Genomic DNA, 17,626 nt, shown 5'->3' on the forward strand with positions numbered 1-17,626 from the left:
TGTGTAGTGTAACTGCCTGCAGTTACTTTCCTGTTTATCTGTTAAGTTATTTTCAATAAGCTAATGCTAATTTGCATATATATTGCAGTATATCCATGTAAACGGGTTTCCTTTTCTTCTAGTGCGTTTATTTCCCGAAAAACCCACTTTATGTGTATACAAAAAGATAAAACGATGTGCGAGTGCAAGGCAGTTTAGGAATGGTTTCCTGAGGAATCAGGGACGTACAAAATACAAACAAAATACTGTACAATTTCAAAACGTTTAATATCAAAGAATATGTGTTTCTATCTACGAAGAAAAATCGCTGCTGAATGAAACAAATACCACACCACAAGGTTACTTAATAACCACAATCTATTCCTTATATTTTTCTATCATATTGATATTGAGTAGATATCTGAAACGACGACAAAATCATTAACTAACGGCGGCTGTTGAAACAGCAATCTTCATTGTCTCATTACAACGGCAACTTTGGGAAAATGCATTTTTATCACACATTCTAACACAACCTGATAAATTGTCCTATTAAACAAAGAAGGTTGAAACTTGTGTGCTATTTTACAATTCATTTTTCGGACGTCACAATTATTACGTCGTAGTGTCAAACAACATTGCGGCGCGCTGGAAAAGAAATCAACAGAAAACCGGCAAATATTTGATGGATGTCGTCAAGTATGTAGTTCAGAATCCTTGGTAACGTGTTAGAATCGAAATAATATATCTCATTTAGTGATTTGCTCTTCAACAAAATCATTACTGTCGTTCAGATACATACAGTTATATCACGACTCCCTCGTGATATAATTCTTTCGCATATGAACTCCAAACCATGTTTATTCAACGATAAATCAGAAGATGTGATATATTATTTCTTTAAACAACGTGAAGTATGTGAACAGTCGTAGCTGTTCTAGCGATGTGGCATTTGCTCATAAACAGCTGTAAACATTCATTTATAACAAACATTCTTAACCTTGTCCCAATAGCAAAATATTAATTAACAATAGCTCTACCATGTACCAATAACCATTTACATGTAGTTACTAACAATAAAAACAAGTAACTTTTCACCAGTAACAACACATTTACAACCGTTTCAATTCAATTCGTTTATAATTTCAAATTACAACAGCTTTTTCTTTGAAAGCTTAACTATTAAGACAACAAAACAACAGTTTATATATTGTGTTAATATTTCAATAAAGAAGTGTAAACTTGAACACATCAGGTTGCAATGAATTAGATTTCTTAATGTAGTCCAATACAACACCAGTATTTCATTTCCGCAGCTAACATCTACAATTAATGTGAAAGATCGTGACCTGTGGGCTTACAAAACATGTGCCTGTTTTCAATTTAACTTCTTCAATAATGTGGAAAACACTGCACGTGAAAAAGGTACAATATTCACAGAATAAGCAGTTGCAATAAAAAACCATTTTGTAGAACTTACTGACCCGTATATTGGTGTGTATACAGCGGTTTGCTGCTTTTTTCTGGTTCTTAGATGGTGGGGTAAATCTTCAAGAAGGAAGCTTCTAATGTCTGGGTTATATTGAACAATTATTATGCTTTTTTACGTAATAAAATTCAAAAGAACACAAGAATAGCACCTGGCAAACATGTTAAGTATGGCTACTACAATTTTAATGTAAGCAAAGCGGCAATGATTATAATGATAAAGCTATGTTTAGCTTGAGCTGAACACATAACTGTAAAAAAATGAATACAGTTGTACAATATGGTTGGTTTTATCATGATTTGGTGGACTATTTACAAAACTAGAAGACACATGACTAGGCGTAAATACGGGGAACACAGTTTATAAAATCATTATTGTTTTTCATGCAACCGGCAGAGAAGATCGTTTTGAAACAGAAATGTAAAGCTGGTGTACAGACTATACTTCCTGACTACAACATGTTTTCTGTGACTTTTTAAACAAATAAAAAAAACACTAAAATTATCAAACTCAGTACTGTTAACATTAAATTTAAACATAATTTAAATGTCCTTTTTTCAAAACAAAAGCCTTCACAGGAAAGCTATACGCTTCCTTATCAGCTGAAATACTTGTACATGAAATACCAGCTTGATACGTACATGTGTACATGAATAACAGCTTGATACAGCTGTACATGTTATAACAGTTAGAATAAATGTACCTAAAATAATCTAAATACTTTTGTACATGAAACATCAACTTAATACAACTGTACATGTGATAACAGTAAGAATAAATGTACCTAGAATAATCTAAATACATTTGTACATGAAATATAAGCTTAATACAATTGTACATAAAAAATGTTGATACACTTGTACATAAAGTAACAGCTTGATAAAATTGTACATGAAGATACACAAAGATTCTTATACATAAAATCTGTATATATGAATTAACAGCTCCTCCAGACAGATACATATCAGCAAGGTACACATCTAACATAGGAGACCATCGAGAATTCCCTACTGTAAGGAACGTCTGTACATCTAAATCTGTAGTTTGCTGTCTACCTCACGCAATACAAGCTGCATATGTCCCTTTCTTTCTTTGGTAAACGTTGTTTTGATGAAGAAGTACGTACTACTTTTTCCCATTTTCTGTTGCGAGATCAATGCATATATATATATATACATATCTGTCCTGTTACGGTGGTGGATATCGTTTCAACTGTGCCAAATATTTTGCTCTTTCTGAAACAGACATTTCTAAAAATGTTAAAACGCATACAGCAGGCATTTGCATGTGCATGATGTATCACTAGGAAGATGAGCACACTGTCTATGTGCAGCAGAGCTCCCGTTTACATCGAACGATAACAGTGTGCCGTGTTCCGGTAGTAAGAAACGCACAGCGCACTTGATTTCAGTTTCGTTAAACCGTCTGGTCCTTACTTCAATGCATCCGCCTCATTCAGTGCCAGTGGACGTGCGTGTTGTACAATACTGTACCTCGCACGAGCAGATGGTCAAAGCGAGCCAGCCCTTAATATGCTAGGTTGCGCTTCATGCTTCCGAGGGGTCTTTTTAGGGTCTTTTACACTGAACACGCTGCTCTTTGAATTAAGGTAGTTCTACACTGCAGAATTTGATTAAACCCCGAGTTTTTAAAACTTCATACTTAAAAAATTCGGCAAATAAAAAAGATAAGGTCGTGTGTCAGCCGCAGTATCGGATTTTTTTTTGCGAGACTGATTTGAATTTTTTTTTTATCTTTGACAAGTTTTCATAATGAGGAGTCTATGGAAAAACAGGAATTTGTTCTATAGTGTAGATTTTAATGAAATTTGTCATAGTCGAAAATATATTATCCACATTACAGGGAAATAGAATTATCTTCGGCAAGACAGTAACGTTGCAGTTTTGATAAATTTACTCGCGGGTTGCCATTAAATAGTTCATAACATGATTTTCATTTCCGTATGCCAAGTCCAAACTTAATTCTATGTTTTCATATATATTACTTCCGGTATCAAACGTGCAGAACAACCTTAAAATGTTGACAGTATGACCAAGCTTTACTACTTGTTTGTGTTGAGTTAAGTACCATTTTAACGAAGGCCTGTTTACCTATCCAGTGTTCTGTTATTTTGTACCCGTACTAGACTAGCCACTAGACTCAAAATAAATATAGTTCTACATTTTCCCCCTTTTTGTCGAATTCAATTTCATAGAGACAAAAGCCAGTCTACTTTAGAGATTTTCACAAAGGAATGATGTTTAAATTATGATATTGGGCATAGGATATAGACTGGCTCAGTTCACTACATTCAATCATAAAAATGTAAAAAGATATACCATAGTCTAGGAGCTAGTCTATACCAGTATTAACCTGTTCTCTGCAAGTAACGTCCATTTTTCCTACGTGTTAGAGGTGGAGGATGAATGATTTTCCACACCATGTCTTATTACCAATCGTCCTGGAGGCCATCGTTTCCCCTGGGATCAAACTCATGGCTTTTCTATCCACACTACAGAGCTAACCCGACGAGCTAGCTGTGTTATTTACTAATGTGGTCAAACTGGTCTAACAAATGCAGATCAGAGGTGGATAGACTGCACATCATCGTTAAAAAAAATGTATTAATGAATAGAAATCTTGTACTATATGTAGACAAATCTGTTCTTTCCCCTAATTACCGACAAAAAGATGATTGAAATACAACTGCAACCCTTGATATCCTTTGTATTGTAACAACAGATCAGTGTAACCAACCTTCTATGCTTTGCCTTTCTCTGCCGGATTGAGATGTCAGTAAATGTTGCTGCTGTTGTTGGCCTTGCTGCAGGATAGTATCGCATCTTTCCTCAAGTTTACGTAAAATTTCTGAAATATAATACTGAATTGCAATATAAGCCTTTTCGATAAAATATACATTTAAAAGAGGAAAGTACAGTGAAGGTTGACAAAAGAATCTACTAGTATTACTAAACCACTTAAACATTTCAAATGTATGTAATAAATTCACTGATTATCTAAACACCTAGCTTACTTTAAAGAAAAACAGTACCTGGATCAATTAATGACATTCCCCTGAGGACGCTTTTCTGTGCGTGCAGAATAATGTCCACTCCAACTGTAAAAAATGAAAACAAATAATATTAATTACTTCGTAAAATAAAGTTTTTGAGACGAAAACAAAAAACAAGAGTAATATGAGCTACATGTTTCAAATGTCAAACTGATGCTAAATTACATGTATTAAGAAAGTAGGTCAGTAGGTCACATTCATGGTCACTGAAAGTCAGTTTTAAGACCGGTGTGCAAAAACTGTATATGTCATTCAAATTTCAAGGCTGCAACTTAAAACAAGAGGGCCATCATGGCCCTAGGTCGCTCACCTGAGAAACACACCATAATACACCATAACAGAGTAAACATGTTTGACCTAGTGATTTCATGGACAAAAATATTCTGACCAATTATCATTAAAATTGGAGCAAAAACGAGTATTTTCTTTGATTTGACCTAGTGACCTAGTTTTTGATCCCAGATGACCCATATTCGAACTTGACCTAGATTTCATCAAGGCTATCATTCTGACCAAATTTCATGAAGACCAATTGAAAAATACAGCAACTATCGCATACACAAGGTTTTTCTTTGATTTGACCTAGTGACCTAGTTTTTGAACCAGGTGACCCATATTCTAACTTGACCTTGATTTTATCAAGGCTATCATTCTGACAAAATTTCATGAAGATCAGTTCAAAAGTACAGACTCTATCACATACACGAGATTTTTGTTTGATTTAACCTAGTGACCTACTTTTTGATTACAGATGACCCATATTCAAATTCTACCTAGATTTCATCAAGGCAATCATTCTGACTAACTTTCAGGAAGATCAATTGGAAAAAAACAGCCTCTATCGCATACACAAGGTTTTCCTTTGATTTGACCTAGTGACCTACTTTTTGATCCCAGAAGACCCATATCTGAACTTTAACTAGATTTCATCAAGGCAATCATTCTGACCAAATTTCATGAAGATCAATTGAGAAATACAGCCTCTATTGCATACACAATTTGATTTGACCTAGTGACCTACTTTTTGACCCCAGATGATCAATAATCAAACTCAACCTAGATTTTATCTAGGTAATCATTCTGACCAAATTTCTTCAAGCCAATCATTCTGACTTACTTTCAGGAAGATCAATTGAAAAATACAGCCTCTATCGCATACACAAGGTTTTTCTTTGATTTGATCTAGTGACCTAATTTTTGACCCAAGATGACCCATATTCAAACTTGACCTAGAATTTATCAAGGCTATCATTCTGACCACAATTCATGAAGATTAATTGAAAAATACAGCCTCCATCGCATACACAAGGTTTTTCTTTGATTTGACCTATTGACCTAGTTTTTGACCCCAGATGACCCATTTTCGAACTCCAGATGATCCATTTTCGAACTCGGCCTAGATTTCATCAAGGTTATCAATCTCACCAAAATTCATGAAGATTAATTGAAAAATACATCCTCAATCGCATACACAAGGTTTTTCTTTGATTTGACCTAGTGATCTAGTTTTTGACCCCAGATGACCCATTTTCGAAATCGGCATAGATTTCATCAAGGTTATCATTCTGACTAAAATTCATGAAGATTAATTGAAAAATACAGCCTCTATCGCATACACAAGGTTTTTCTTTGATATGAACTAGTGACCTAGTTTCGAACTCGGCCTAGATTTCATCAAGGTTATCATTCTGACCAAAATTCATGAAGATTAATTGAACAAGAGATCACAGAGTGATCTTGGCGCCCACCAATGTGCCATTTTTGTGTGTTCCAAATTTCAAGACTTACTGACTAGCTCAAGGTCAAATTTCATTTCCGTACACAACATTGTGCATGTGGTCTAAATTCGAAAGCAGTAGCTTGAGAAATGTGAAAGTAGGTCACTAGATCAATTTCAAGGAAAAAGTTCTTTGTACACGAAACTATGCATGTGCATCAAGTTTGAAGACTGTAGTTTGAGAAATTTGAAAGTAGGTCACTAGGTCAATCTTAAGGTCAAAGTTTATTTCGGTACTAGGTTTATTTGTCACTAGGTCAAAATCACGGTCAAATTTTATTTCAGAATACAAAACTATGTATGTGGTCCAAATTTGAAGCCTGTACCTTCAAAAATGTGAAAGTAGGTCACTAGGACAATGTAAAGGTCAAAGTTTGTTTCGGTACACAAAACCATGCACGTGGTCCAAATTTGAAGGCTGTAGCTTGAGAAATGTGAAAGTAGGTCAATAGGTCAAAATCAAGGTCAAATTTTATTTCGGAATACAGAACTATGCATGTGGTCCAAATTTGAAGCCTGTACCTTCAAAAATGTGAAAGTAGGTCACTAGGTCAATGTCAAGGTCAAAAGTTATTTCAGTGCACTAAACTAAGCATGTGGTCCAAATTTGAAGGTTGTAGCTACAGAAATGTGAAAGTAGGTCCAAATTTGAAGGCTGTAGCTTGAGAAATGTGAAAGTAGGTCACTGGGTCAAATTTCATTTCGGAACACGAAATTATGCATGTGGTCCAAATTTGAAGCCTGTACTTTCAAAAATGTGAAAGTAGGTCACTAGGTCAATGTCAAGGTCAAAAGTTATTTCAGTGCACTCAACTAAGCATTTGGTCCAAATTTGAAGGTTGTAGCTACAGAAATGTGAAAGTAGGTCACTAGGTCAAAATCAAGGTCAACTCATATCAAGGTTCATTTTGCCACTCAAAACCATACATGTGGTCCAAATTTGAATGTTGTAGGTTATTGACAAGAAGTTTTTAAAAGCTTTTCCCTATATAAGTCTATATGAACCATGTGACCCCCAGGGCGGGGCCATATTTGACCCTAGGGGGATAATTTTAACAAACTTGGTAGAGAACCACTAGACGATGCTACATTACAAATATCAAAGCCCTAGGCTTTGTGGTTTGGACAAGAAGATTTTCGAAGTTTTTCCCTATATAAGTCTATGTAAACCATGTGACCCCTGGGGCGGGGCCATATTTGACCCTAGGGGGATAATTTGAACAATCTTAGTAGAAGACCACTAGATGATGTCACATACAAAATATCAAAGCCCTGGGCCCTGTGGTTTTGGACAAGAGGTTTTTCAAAGTTTTTCCCTATATAAGTCTATATAAACCATGTGACCCCTGGGGCGGGGCCATATTAGACCCCAGGGAAATAATTTGAATCATCTTGGTAGAGGACCGCTAGATCATGCTTCATACCAAATATCAAAGCTCTGTGGTTTTGGGCAAGAAGATTTTCAAAGTTTTTCCCTATATAAATCTATGTAAATTATACAAATAAACAAAGGGCCATAACTTACTAAAAAATTGTTGAACCAGTCTGATTTTCAGGGGGACACAACTAGGGTACCAATACATCATTCTGACAAAGTTTGGTCAAAATCCCCCTGGTAGTTTCTGAGAAGATGCGATAACGAGAAATTGTTAACGGAAGGACGGACGGAATGACGGACGGACGGACGGAAGGACGACGGACCACGGACGCAGAGTGATTTTAATAGCCCTAAAAATATAACTTTATCGCATTCACAAGGTTTTTCTTTGATTTGACCTAGTGACCTAGTTTTTGACCCAGATGACCCATTTTCGAACACGGCCTAGATTTCATCAAGGTTATCATTCTGACCAAATTTCATGAAGATCAGTTGAAAAATACGGCCTCTATCGCATACACAATCTAAATGTTGACGGACAGACAGACGACAGAGGCCGGACATAGAGTGATCAGAAAAACTCACCTGAGCAGTGCTCAGTTGAGCTAAAAACAAGAAAGTAGGTCAGTAGGTCAAGGTCACAGATATGTGATCCCTAATTACTTGGGGTCATCAGGTAATTATAATTAAACAGTCTAGGAAATATGATCTGATAATTTATGAAGTATTTTTTTCTATATAACTCATACTAAAACTATGTGACTGTCGGGGCGTAGCGTCTTTTCACCCCAGGGGCATAATTTGAACAATCTTGTTAGAGAACCACTAGGCAATGCTACATACCAAATATCAAAAGCCTAGGCCTTGAACTTTCAGTCAAAAAGATGTTTAAATATTTTTCCTATGCAAGTCTATGTAAAACATTGGAACCCCAGGACAGGGCCTCTTTTACCCTAGAGGCATAATTTTAACAATCTTGGTAGAGGACCACTAGGCAATGCAACATACCAAATATCAAAAGTTTAGGCCTTGCAGTTTCAGACAAGAAGATTTTTAAAGATTTTTCCTATATAAGTCTATGTAAAACTTGGGCCCCCGGGGCGGGGCCTATTTTTACCCCAGAGGCACAATTTGAACAGTCTTTATAGAGGACCATTAGATGATGTCACCTGCCAAATATCAAGGCTCTATGCCTTGCGGTTTTGGACAAGAAGATTTTTAAAGCTTTTTCTTTCAGTTGCCATGGCAACCAGAGTTCTGCAAAAAATTCTTCTTTTTTCAATAAGTTTGAAAGGGGGCCACCCAAGGATCATTCCTGTGAAGTTTGGTGTAATTCTGCCCAGCGGTTTTCAAGAAGAAGATTTTTTTTTAGAAAATGTTGACGGACTGACGACGCACGACGGACATTGAGCGGTCACAAAAGCTCACCATGAGCTTTGGCTCAAATGAGCTAAAAAGTAAGTCGATCGCGCGTAACTTTCATCTTTTTGGAAGTTGATGCCTCCTCATTCATGACACATGCCTTCGAAATTTAGAATAAACATTCATTTGCAGTTGTTAACATTAGTCGGTGTCCACCTGTAGCAGTGACCACAATGCCAAACTTTATACTGCCTCACTGGAATGACACGTGACATCATACTCCACCAAGTCACATTATATAATGATAACAGACTGACAAGTCCTAGAATTATCTTTTCAATGCTGAGCATCAAACATGCTGAGCATCGAACGAAGAAACCTTCTATTATTTTCTCGTCTCTGGTATGACGTTTTTGTTAGGTTAAACGTCGCACCGACACAAATATAGGTCATATGGCGACTTTCCAGCTTTGATTGTGCAGGAAGACCCCAGGTTTCCCTCCGTGTATTATCTTATCACCAGCGGACACCTGGGTAGAACCGCCGATCTTAATTAGCCAGCTAGATGGTTTCCTCACATGAAGAATTCAACGCCAGAGTGAGGCTCGAACCCACATGTATCAGTGAGCGACAAGTTAGTCTAGGTCAGCGACCTTAACCACTCAGCCACGGAGGCACTACTGGTGTGACGTGCCCTTGGAGCAAACCCACTACCTCTCGCACTCAAGGCGAGGCTACAATGGTGGTATAGTGTTTCAATGAGTTGTTAGTTTTATGAATGAAAACATTAATTTATTTGGGTTTTACGGTGCACCAACACAGTATAGGTTATATGGCGCCAAACAGGACTACAAATTTTGGTTCCACATCTCATTTACATCGAAATAAAAACATGAGGTATGGAATCAAAATTTGCATACCTGCTGGAATCACAGAGTTACTGCAAAACCACGTGTTAAGACCCTATAAGTCGCCTCTTACGATCATCCAAGGGTAAGGCAGTGGTTCCAATTCTTTTCATACACACATCGTCCCAGAACCACATGGGGCGAATGAAAACATGCATGTCCTGTGTAGAAAAACTATCTACTGACCACGCCGAAGTCAAAATTGAGAGCCACCTGAATTTTGTATCTAATCCAGATCGTGAGGTATTTCATTTCATTCTATGAACTGACAGTCAGGGGAGGTAACTGGAGTCACAGATTGGGGATTCTTCTTATCATGATTATAAACTATTATCTTAATTAGTAATGATTTCTAGTTCTTGATATTATACAGATACCCGTTAGCTAGTTTCGATTTTATAATTATTTCTGGATGCAAGTCCCTAACAAGAGATCACAGAGTGATCTTGGCGCCCACCAATGTGCCATTTTTGTGTGTTCCAAATTTCAAGACTTATTGACTAGCTCAATGTCAAATTTCATTTCTGTACGCAACACTGTGCATGTGGTTCAAATTCGAAAGCTGTAGCTTGAGAAATGTGAAAGTAGGTCACTAGATCAATTTCAAGGACAAAGTTCTTTGTACACAAAACTATGCATGTGCATCAAGTTTAAAGGCTGTAGCTTGAGAAATTTGAAAGTAGGTCACTAGGTCAATCTTAAGGTCAAAGTTTAATTCGGTACACAAAACTATGCAAGTGGTCCAAATTTGAAGGCTGTAGCTACAGAAATGTGTAAGTAGGTCACTAGGTCAAAATCAAGGTCAAATTTCGCTTCAGAACACAAATCTATGCATGCTGTCCAAATCTGAAGCCTGTACCTTCAACAAGAGATCACAGAGTGATCTTGGCGCCCACCATGAGCCATTTTTGATTGTTCCAAATTTCAAGACTAGCTCAAGGTCAAAATCAAGGTCAAATTTCATTTCAGTACACGCCACTGTGTATGTGGTCCATGCATGTGGTCCAAATCTGAAAGCTGTAGCTTGAGAAATGTGAAAGTAGGTCACAAGATCAATTTCAAGGTCAAAGTTCATTTCGGTAAACAAAACTATGCATGTGCTTCAAATTTGGAGGCTGCAGCTTGAGAAATATGAAAGTAGGTACTAGATAAAAATCAATGTCAAATTTCAATTCAGAACACAAAAATATGCATGTGGTCCAAATTTGAAGCCTGTAGCTTGAGAAATGTGAAAGTAGGTCACTAGGTCAATCTCAAGATCAAAGTTCATTTCGGTACACAAAACTATGCATGTGGTCAAATTTTGAAGGCTGTAGATTGAGAAATGTGAAAGAAGGTCACTAGGTCAATGTCGATATCATATTTCATTTCGGTACACAAAACTATGCATGTGGTCCAAATTTGATGGCTGTAGCTTGAGAAATGTGCAAGTAGGTCACTAGTCAATGTCAAAGTCAAAGTTTTTTTCAGTACACAAAACTATGCATGTGGTCCAAATTTGAAGGCTGTAGCTTTAAAAATGTGAAAGTAGGTCACTAGGTCAATGTCAAGGTCAAATTTCATTTCGGTACACAAAACTATGCATGTGGTCCAAATTTGAAGGCTGTAGCTTGAGAAATGTGAAAGTAGGTCACTAGGTCAAAATCAAGGTCAAATTTCATTTCAGAACACAAAACTACGCATGTGGTCCAAATTTAAAGCCTGTACCTTCGAAAATGTGAAAGTAGGTCACTAGGTCAATGTCATGTGGTCTAAATTTGAAGGCTGTAGCTTGAGAAATGTGAAAGTAGGTCACTAGGTCAATGTCAATGTCAAAGTTTTTTTCGGTACACAAAACTATGCATGTGGTCCAAATTTGAAGGCTGTAGCTTGAGAAATGTGAAAGTAGGTCACTAGGTCAATGTCAAGGTCAAATTTCATTTCGGAACACAAAACTATGCATGTGGTCCAAATTTGAAGCCTGTACCTTCAAAAATGTGAAAGTAGGTCACTAGGTCAATGTCAAGGTCAAAGTTTTTTCCGGTGCATAAAATTATGCATGTGGTCCAAATTTGAAGGCTGTAGCTACAGAAATGTGAAAGTAGGTCACTAGGTCAAGACCACGGACGCAGAGTGATTTTAATAGCCCACCATCTGATGATGGTGGGCTAAAAAGAAAAACAGTGCGAGTTTGTAGAGTATCGTCAAAAAATAATCATGTATGTATAAAATTGGATCACTTACCATCTCCAGTGTTAATGTTGTCTAGATCACACAATTCTCTATAGAGCTTTATTCTCTTTTCTTCTTTTGCTGCTTCAATCATTTCCCTCGACTGTGTACTCTTTTTTGGTGGTACTGGTTCCTGAACTCCTGGCATTTCAATCTGCGCAAGAGCCATAGCGAAGTTTACATTCTGTGTGGTTACATTACTAGTACTTGCTGACTGCTCAGAAGTCTGCACACAGTCAGATAAAACAACAGGTATACCTTGTGACTGTGTCACGGCAAGTGATACACCTGTAAAATCACTTGTGTTGACAGGTGGTTTGGTTTGATACCTTGCATCAACTTGTGCCTGATTCATCGATGCCGATATATTCTGGTTCATCAATGGTGCCGTCAGAGAACTGAACATTGGTACATTTCCTAAATGTGCAAGAACTGGGACCTTCTGTGGGAAATCTGAATCAAAATGTGACTGTTCCTTTTGGTAACTGTAATTCACAGATTGTTGATAAGCCGGACTTTGTTGCAATGAATTGGCCTGCATGTCATAATACATCCCTTTATGTCCTTGCTGTAATACTTGTCTGTCAGTCCTCTTTGTTCCCCGTGGTTTAACCTGCTGAGACTGGTGCATCCCTTGGTCTACAAATGAATGTCTTCTTTGTTGTTTTTTGGTTTGAACCATTTGTTGTTGAAACTGAAGCATTGAATTCTGTTGCGGAACTTGGGCAGTTTGAATCCGATTCCCTGGTTGAAACTGCTGTGCAGAGGTAAGATGCCCATGTTGGATACCAAGAGGTTGCGTTGAAGGTGGGCTGCTATTTACCATTGATGCATGCACCCTGTGTCTGTCATGGTTTTCTCGTGAAGGCATTTTAGCAGTAGAAAGAGAGGATTTGGTTTGTTGATACATATACGAACTACTTGTGTAGACAAGCTGATTCTGTGTCTCAACATTTCCACTTAGTTGTCTAGGCAGCTGTGGGTCTTTCTGTTTCACTTTTTCCACTGGAGCAAACTGTCCACCAACTGGTGACCTACTTGTCCTGCGATTAGCAGACTGATCATGAACAGTCTTTATACTTTCTGAATTTAAATCTTTGGTGGCCATCTTACTGCCAGCTTGTGTACTCTCTATAGAACTAATAGATAATGCTTCACACCTTGATGTACTACGAATAGATTCCACGGTGCTGTTTTCTGGTCTAGATAATGTCTGCACTGTAGTGTTTTCTGGCTTAGCTGATGTTTGAATTGTAATATTTTCTTGTTGACTAACAGCCCGAACCGGGGCGTTTTCTTGTTTAGAAGATGCTTGAAGAGTGACGTTTTCTGGTTTAGCTGATGTCTGAACTGTGGTGTTTCCTTGTTTCGAAGATATCTGACCTATGACTTCTTCTGGTTTGGATGATGTCTTGGTAACAAACAGATTAGAATTCGGTACGCATAGGGGGTTGCTTGGCATTCCTTCCCTGTATATAGAAGGTGACACCATTGCCTTTGCAGGTATAACATCTTCAGGGATTGTTTGAGAGGCATCCTGGTGAAAGATAAACAAAGTAATAACTCAATCACACATAAAATCAGTATAACTGTCATAAAATATCATGGAGACAATGATAGTATTAAGGCATATTTCAAGTCTATCAAAATATAGAGTATAGGTAGAACCTAAAACAGAGAAGAGAAAAAAGCAAATCACACTTGTATCTAATTACCTGTTTCAAGATTGCCTGAGCACTTGGTAAATCTTCATATACACCATCATCTAACGCAGGTGTTGTTGTCCGAGGTAATTTGACAGGTGATGCATCATAACGCTTACTGAAATACCAGATCGTTAGAATTAAATAACCTTAATACGACATGGATGATTGAATGTTTCGTGCTAGCATGATTATGATGAACAAAAGTCAAACATGTGAGTACTGTTAATGGCCTTCAATTAACTTCTTAACTTACAAAAATATTAAGAAGAAATTAAACCTACCTTCTTTCGTTGTCGAAGTAAATATTGAAATCTCTGAAGATTTTGTATGCATCACTGTTCACCTTTGGAGGCAAACAATACTTCTGCAGTTTGCTTCTATCCACGTCAATCTGCTCAACAATACTGTTTGTATCATGGTGAACAGTAAAAGTTAATGGAGTAAAATACATCGCACAACTATGGCATTGGAGACACTTCCCAAGGTTCTTCCCATTTCCTTCAGATGTTGTTCTGTACAGTCTTTTTGGAACCAAATGCGCAGTTGTTATTTCGCAACTACCATCTAGCAACCACTTTTTATGAGTAAGTACAAAACCCTCGTCAAATACTTTTTTGCTGAATGTTTTACAGCTTTGTGGCATATCTGGAATAATGTCTATATCTGAATCACTGTGATATGGCTGTATTTGTGTTTCTGGTTTTCTTAAACGTTCTGGAACCTTTAAGTTACTTTTGGCTTTCTTTAACCATTCAGTAGTTGTTGTTGTAGAAGTACCAAGTGCTCCCTTTCCTGTTAATTCAACACCACTGGAAATGGCAACACCGCTGACACCACTAGCAAACAATTCTGCATCATCTTCACAATCACTACACTCTGATTCTACATACGTCTTCTTTTTTACATACTGTGTTGAAATCTTTGTTTCTTCACTATCTTTTAATATTTTTTCATTTTCAATTTCCTTTTCGTCTTCTATTAATTTTCCCAAGGTTTCCAACTTAGCTGTAAACCTTTTACGAGGTGTGTTCTTTTTATGTCTATCAGGTGAACTGTCTATAACCTTATCACTTTCTAAATTTTTTTCAATCAATTCATCATATCCTTTTTCAGTTTGCCTATTTCTATCAGCTACCTTTTCAGTATTAATTTCATTGACATTGTCACTGTTCAAACATTCAGAAATAAAACGCCTCTTTGAATCATTTTCTGCACCCGATAGATCTTCTTTCGTAGTTTTTGGTTCAATAACTTTGTCAGCTTCATCAGTATTTTCAGACAAATCATTAGGATCTTTACTTTGAAACAGAACAGTATCATCACAATAGTCAACTTTAAAGTCAGTTTCACTACTGTCAACGTCAATACGGTTGTTCAAATTGCTTTCATTAGGTTCGTCTATGGTAATATCATTCATAAAGACTGAACCAATCATTTCTATTGGTTCAATATCATCCATGTCCGATTCATAGTCAGACTTACTATCACTGTGTTTTGAATCACAGTCATTCTCTTTCCGGTTAAAATGATTTTCAAATTTCTCTACATGTCTTCCACTGTTTGTTTCGTCATAGTTTGAGACATTCTGAACATTTAATTCTTTAATAGTTTTATCATCATGTAAGACGGTCTGATTTATTGTATCTTTATTAGAATTCTCATCTTTTGCGCAATTTCTAGTTTCTGTTTTTCTATCAATTCTCTTGCATTTTAAGGTTGCTTGTTCTTTTTTGGATTTCTCATCTTTTAGTGTATTTTGAATTCCTATTTCTCTCTCAGTTTTGTCATCTTTAGGGGTATTCTGAATTTGTATTTCTCTAATTGTTGTCTCATTCTTCGGGACATTCTGACTTTGTATTTCTTTACCAGTTTTCAAAGCTGAGAAGGAATTCTGACTATAGAGATCATTATTTGTTTTCTCATTTGTTAATGTATTGTGAATTTCCCTTTGTTTATTAGATTGTGTATCAATTGCTTCATTAGCTGCTTTTTCCGCTTTTAAGTCACTTTTACTATAACTCACACCAACCAATTTTGTCTTCCAGGTATCAGTTATTGTGTTCTCTTTTGATAAATGCTTATCATTTTTTAAATCTATTGGATCTTGTTTTTCATTCTCTGCAATAGAATGGTTCGGGGGAGCTATGGGGCTATTTAAACATTTGATACCAACGAGTTTTGTCATCCTGTTGTCGGCGTTGTTTTTTTCGTCCCCTTGTAGATGAACGTCATCCTTTTTAACTTCACTATCTACATGAGCTACAGAATTACCAGTAGTGTCATTCAACAATTTTGTTTCATTGGTTGAGATGTTTCTTTTGTAATCTTTTGACAAATTCTTATCAGAATTTATTTCTTTATCCACTTGTTTATCACTTCTCAAACATGTCGATTTTGATTTCATTCTTTCTTTCAGGTTATGTTTCTTGAAATAATTTGTAGTAATTTCCGAATGGTCGTTGTCTTTTTTAACACCTGTCAACTCTTTAACATTAGTGCAGTTTTCCGTTTCAAACGTTTTACAAACGTCCAAACAATTGATTTCTTCACTTTTTGGCTTTTCTGAATTTGAAACACTTGATAAAGATTTATTTAAATTGTGTAATTTGTCAACCTTTTCATCTTTCTTTGATTCACGATGAAACTCTTTATGTTTTACTCTTTGTTCGTTTTGGTTTGTTAAATTCTTTTTAGTGCCATCATCTTTGACTTTCAATTCTTCTATACTTTCCCTTGAATAAGATTTGTGGAGTTTTGGATTCTTTTCCAACACTTCTCTTTGACTCTTGTTTTCAACTTTCATATGTTTAAATTTCTCACTTTTTTCTGAACTAACTGCATTCCCGCTTTTTTTCATTTTATTTTCTGCAATGCTTTCATCATGTTTTCTCTTTTTCTCATTTGTATACTTATATGAATGTTTTTCTTCACTACTTCTTTTCGTTGCAGTTTTAGATTTGTCACCATATGTTTTTTTCTCATCAGGTCTTTTTGAACTATAAGTGTTATCAACTGCAGGCATTGCAACTCGTGACTCTGAAAATTTGGTCTCAGTACTTGACTCAATATGTGATCGAGCCCTTTTAACATCTTTGGATATAGTATTTTCCTTTTCTAAGCTCACTTCTTTCCTTTGAACCTTCAATGGACTAGACTTGGAACTTCTGTTTATTGGAAATCGTTTAAATGGGTGTTTTGCTGGTTTTGGTGCAGCATTTTTCAATTGCGATCGATTATTTAATTTCGTTCTAAGATCTTGAACTTGATGTTTTGGGACTTTGTTTTTATCTATGGTGTTGAAATGAGAAATCCGTTTCTCACTTTTTCCAAATAAACATTGCTTGTGTCCTGTAACAGTCTTTTCTTCGAGAAGTGCATTATCTGCACATCTATTGACACCAACACCTTTCATATTATTTTCCACTTCTGCTAGGTGATTTGTCTCTTTTTCCTTCACTATTTCCGGTGTATGTCCTGGTTTAGTACCAGCAGCACCAATAAATTCTGGGACTGGGGAGGTTGGAGTAAACCTGCGTTTCTTCTCAGATGGCTTCACAAGAGGGATAAATATATCGCCAGTAGGTCTGTTCACTGTTCCTACAATCAAGCATATCTATGATAAAAAAAACTACTTAAAAGAAACATGGAAAGCATAATATAAAACCAATTATTACAAAAATACTCTAAATGAAAAGCAGTAAAATGTTACCCTCCTCCCCCAACCCACTCCCCCACGCCCCGTC

The 17,626-nt window shown here is 36.5% G+C and overlaps 1 protein-coding gene across 2 annotated transcripts in view; it reads right to left on the reverse strand.

Moving 5' to 3' along the window:
- Positions 1-248: 248 nt before the first annotated feature.
- The window catches only part of LOC123564338 (uncharacterized), a 28,188-nt gene continuing 10,810 nt past the window's right edge, over positions 249-17,626 (reverse strand). For both annotated transcript variants that reach the window (XM_045357846.2, XM_045357847.2), the window contains 6 exons: positions 14,165-17,480; positions 13,893-13,998; positions 12,190-13,714; positions 4,521-4,586; positions 4,226-4,336; positions 249-2,703 (listed from right to left, as the gene is read on the reverse strand). In XM_045357846.2, the coding sequence (XP_045213781.2) occupies positions 2,657-2,703; positions 4,226-4,336; positions 4,521-4,586; positions 12,190-13,714; positions 13,893-13,998; positions 14,165-17,480 (5,171 nt within the window). In that variant the 3' untranslated portion in view covers positions 249-2,656. The remainder of the gene's footprint in view (positions 2,704-4,225; positions 4,337-4,520; positions 4,587-12,189; positions 13,715-13,892; positions 13,999-14,164; positions 17,481-17,626) is intronic.

This window comes from Mercenaria mercenaria, chromosome 2, assembly GCF_021730395.1.
Source record: "Mercenaria mercenaria strain notata chromosome 2, MADL_Memer_1, whole genome shotgun sequence".
Taxonomy (NCBI): domain Eukaryota; kingdom Metazoa; phylum Mollusca; class Bivalvia; order Venerida; family Veneridae; genus Mercenaria; species Mercenaria mercenaria.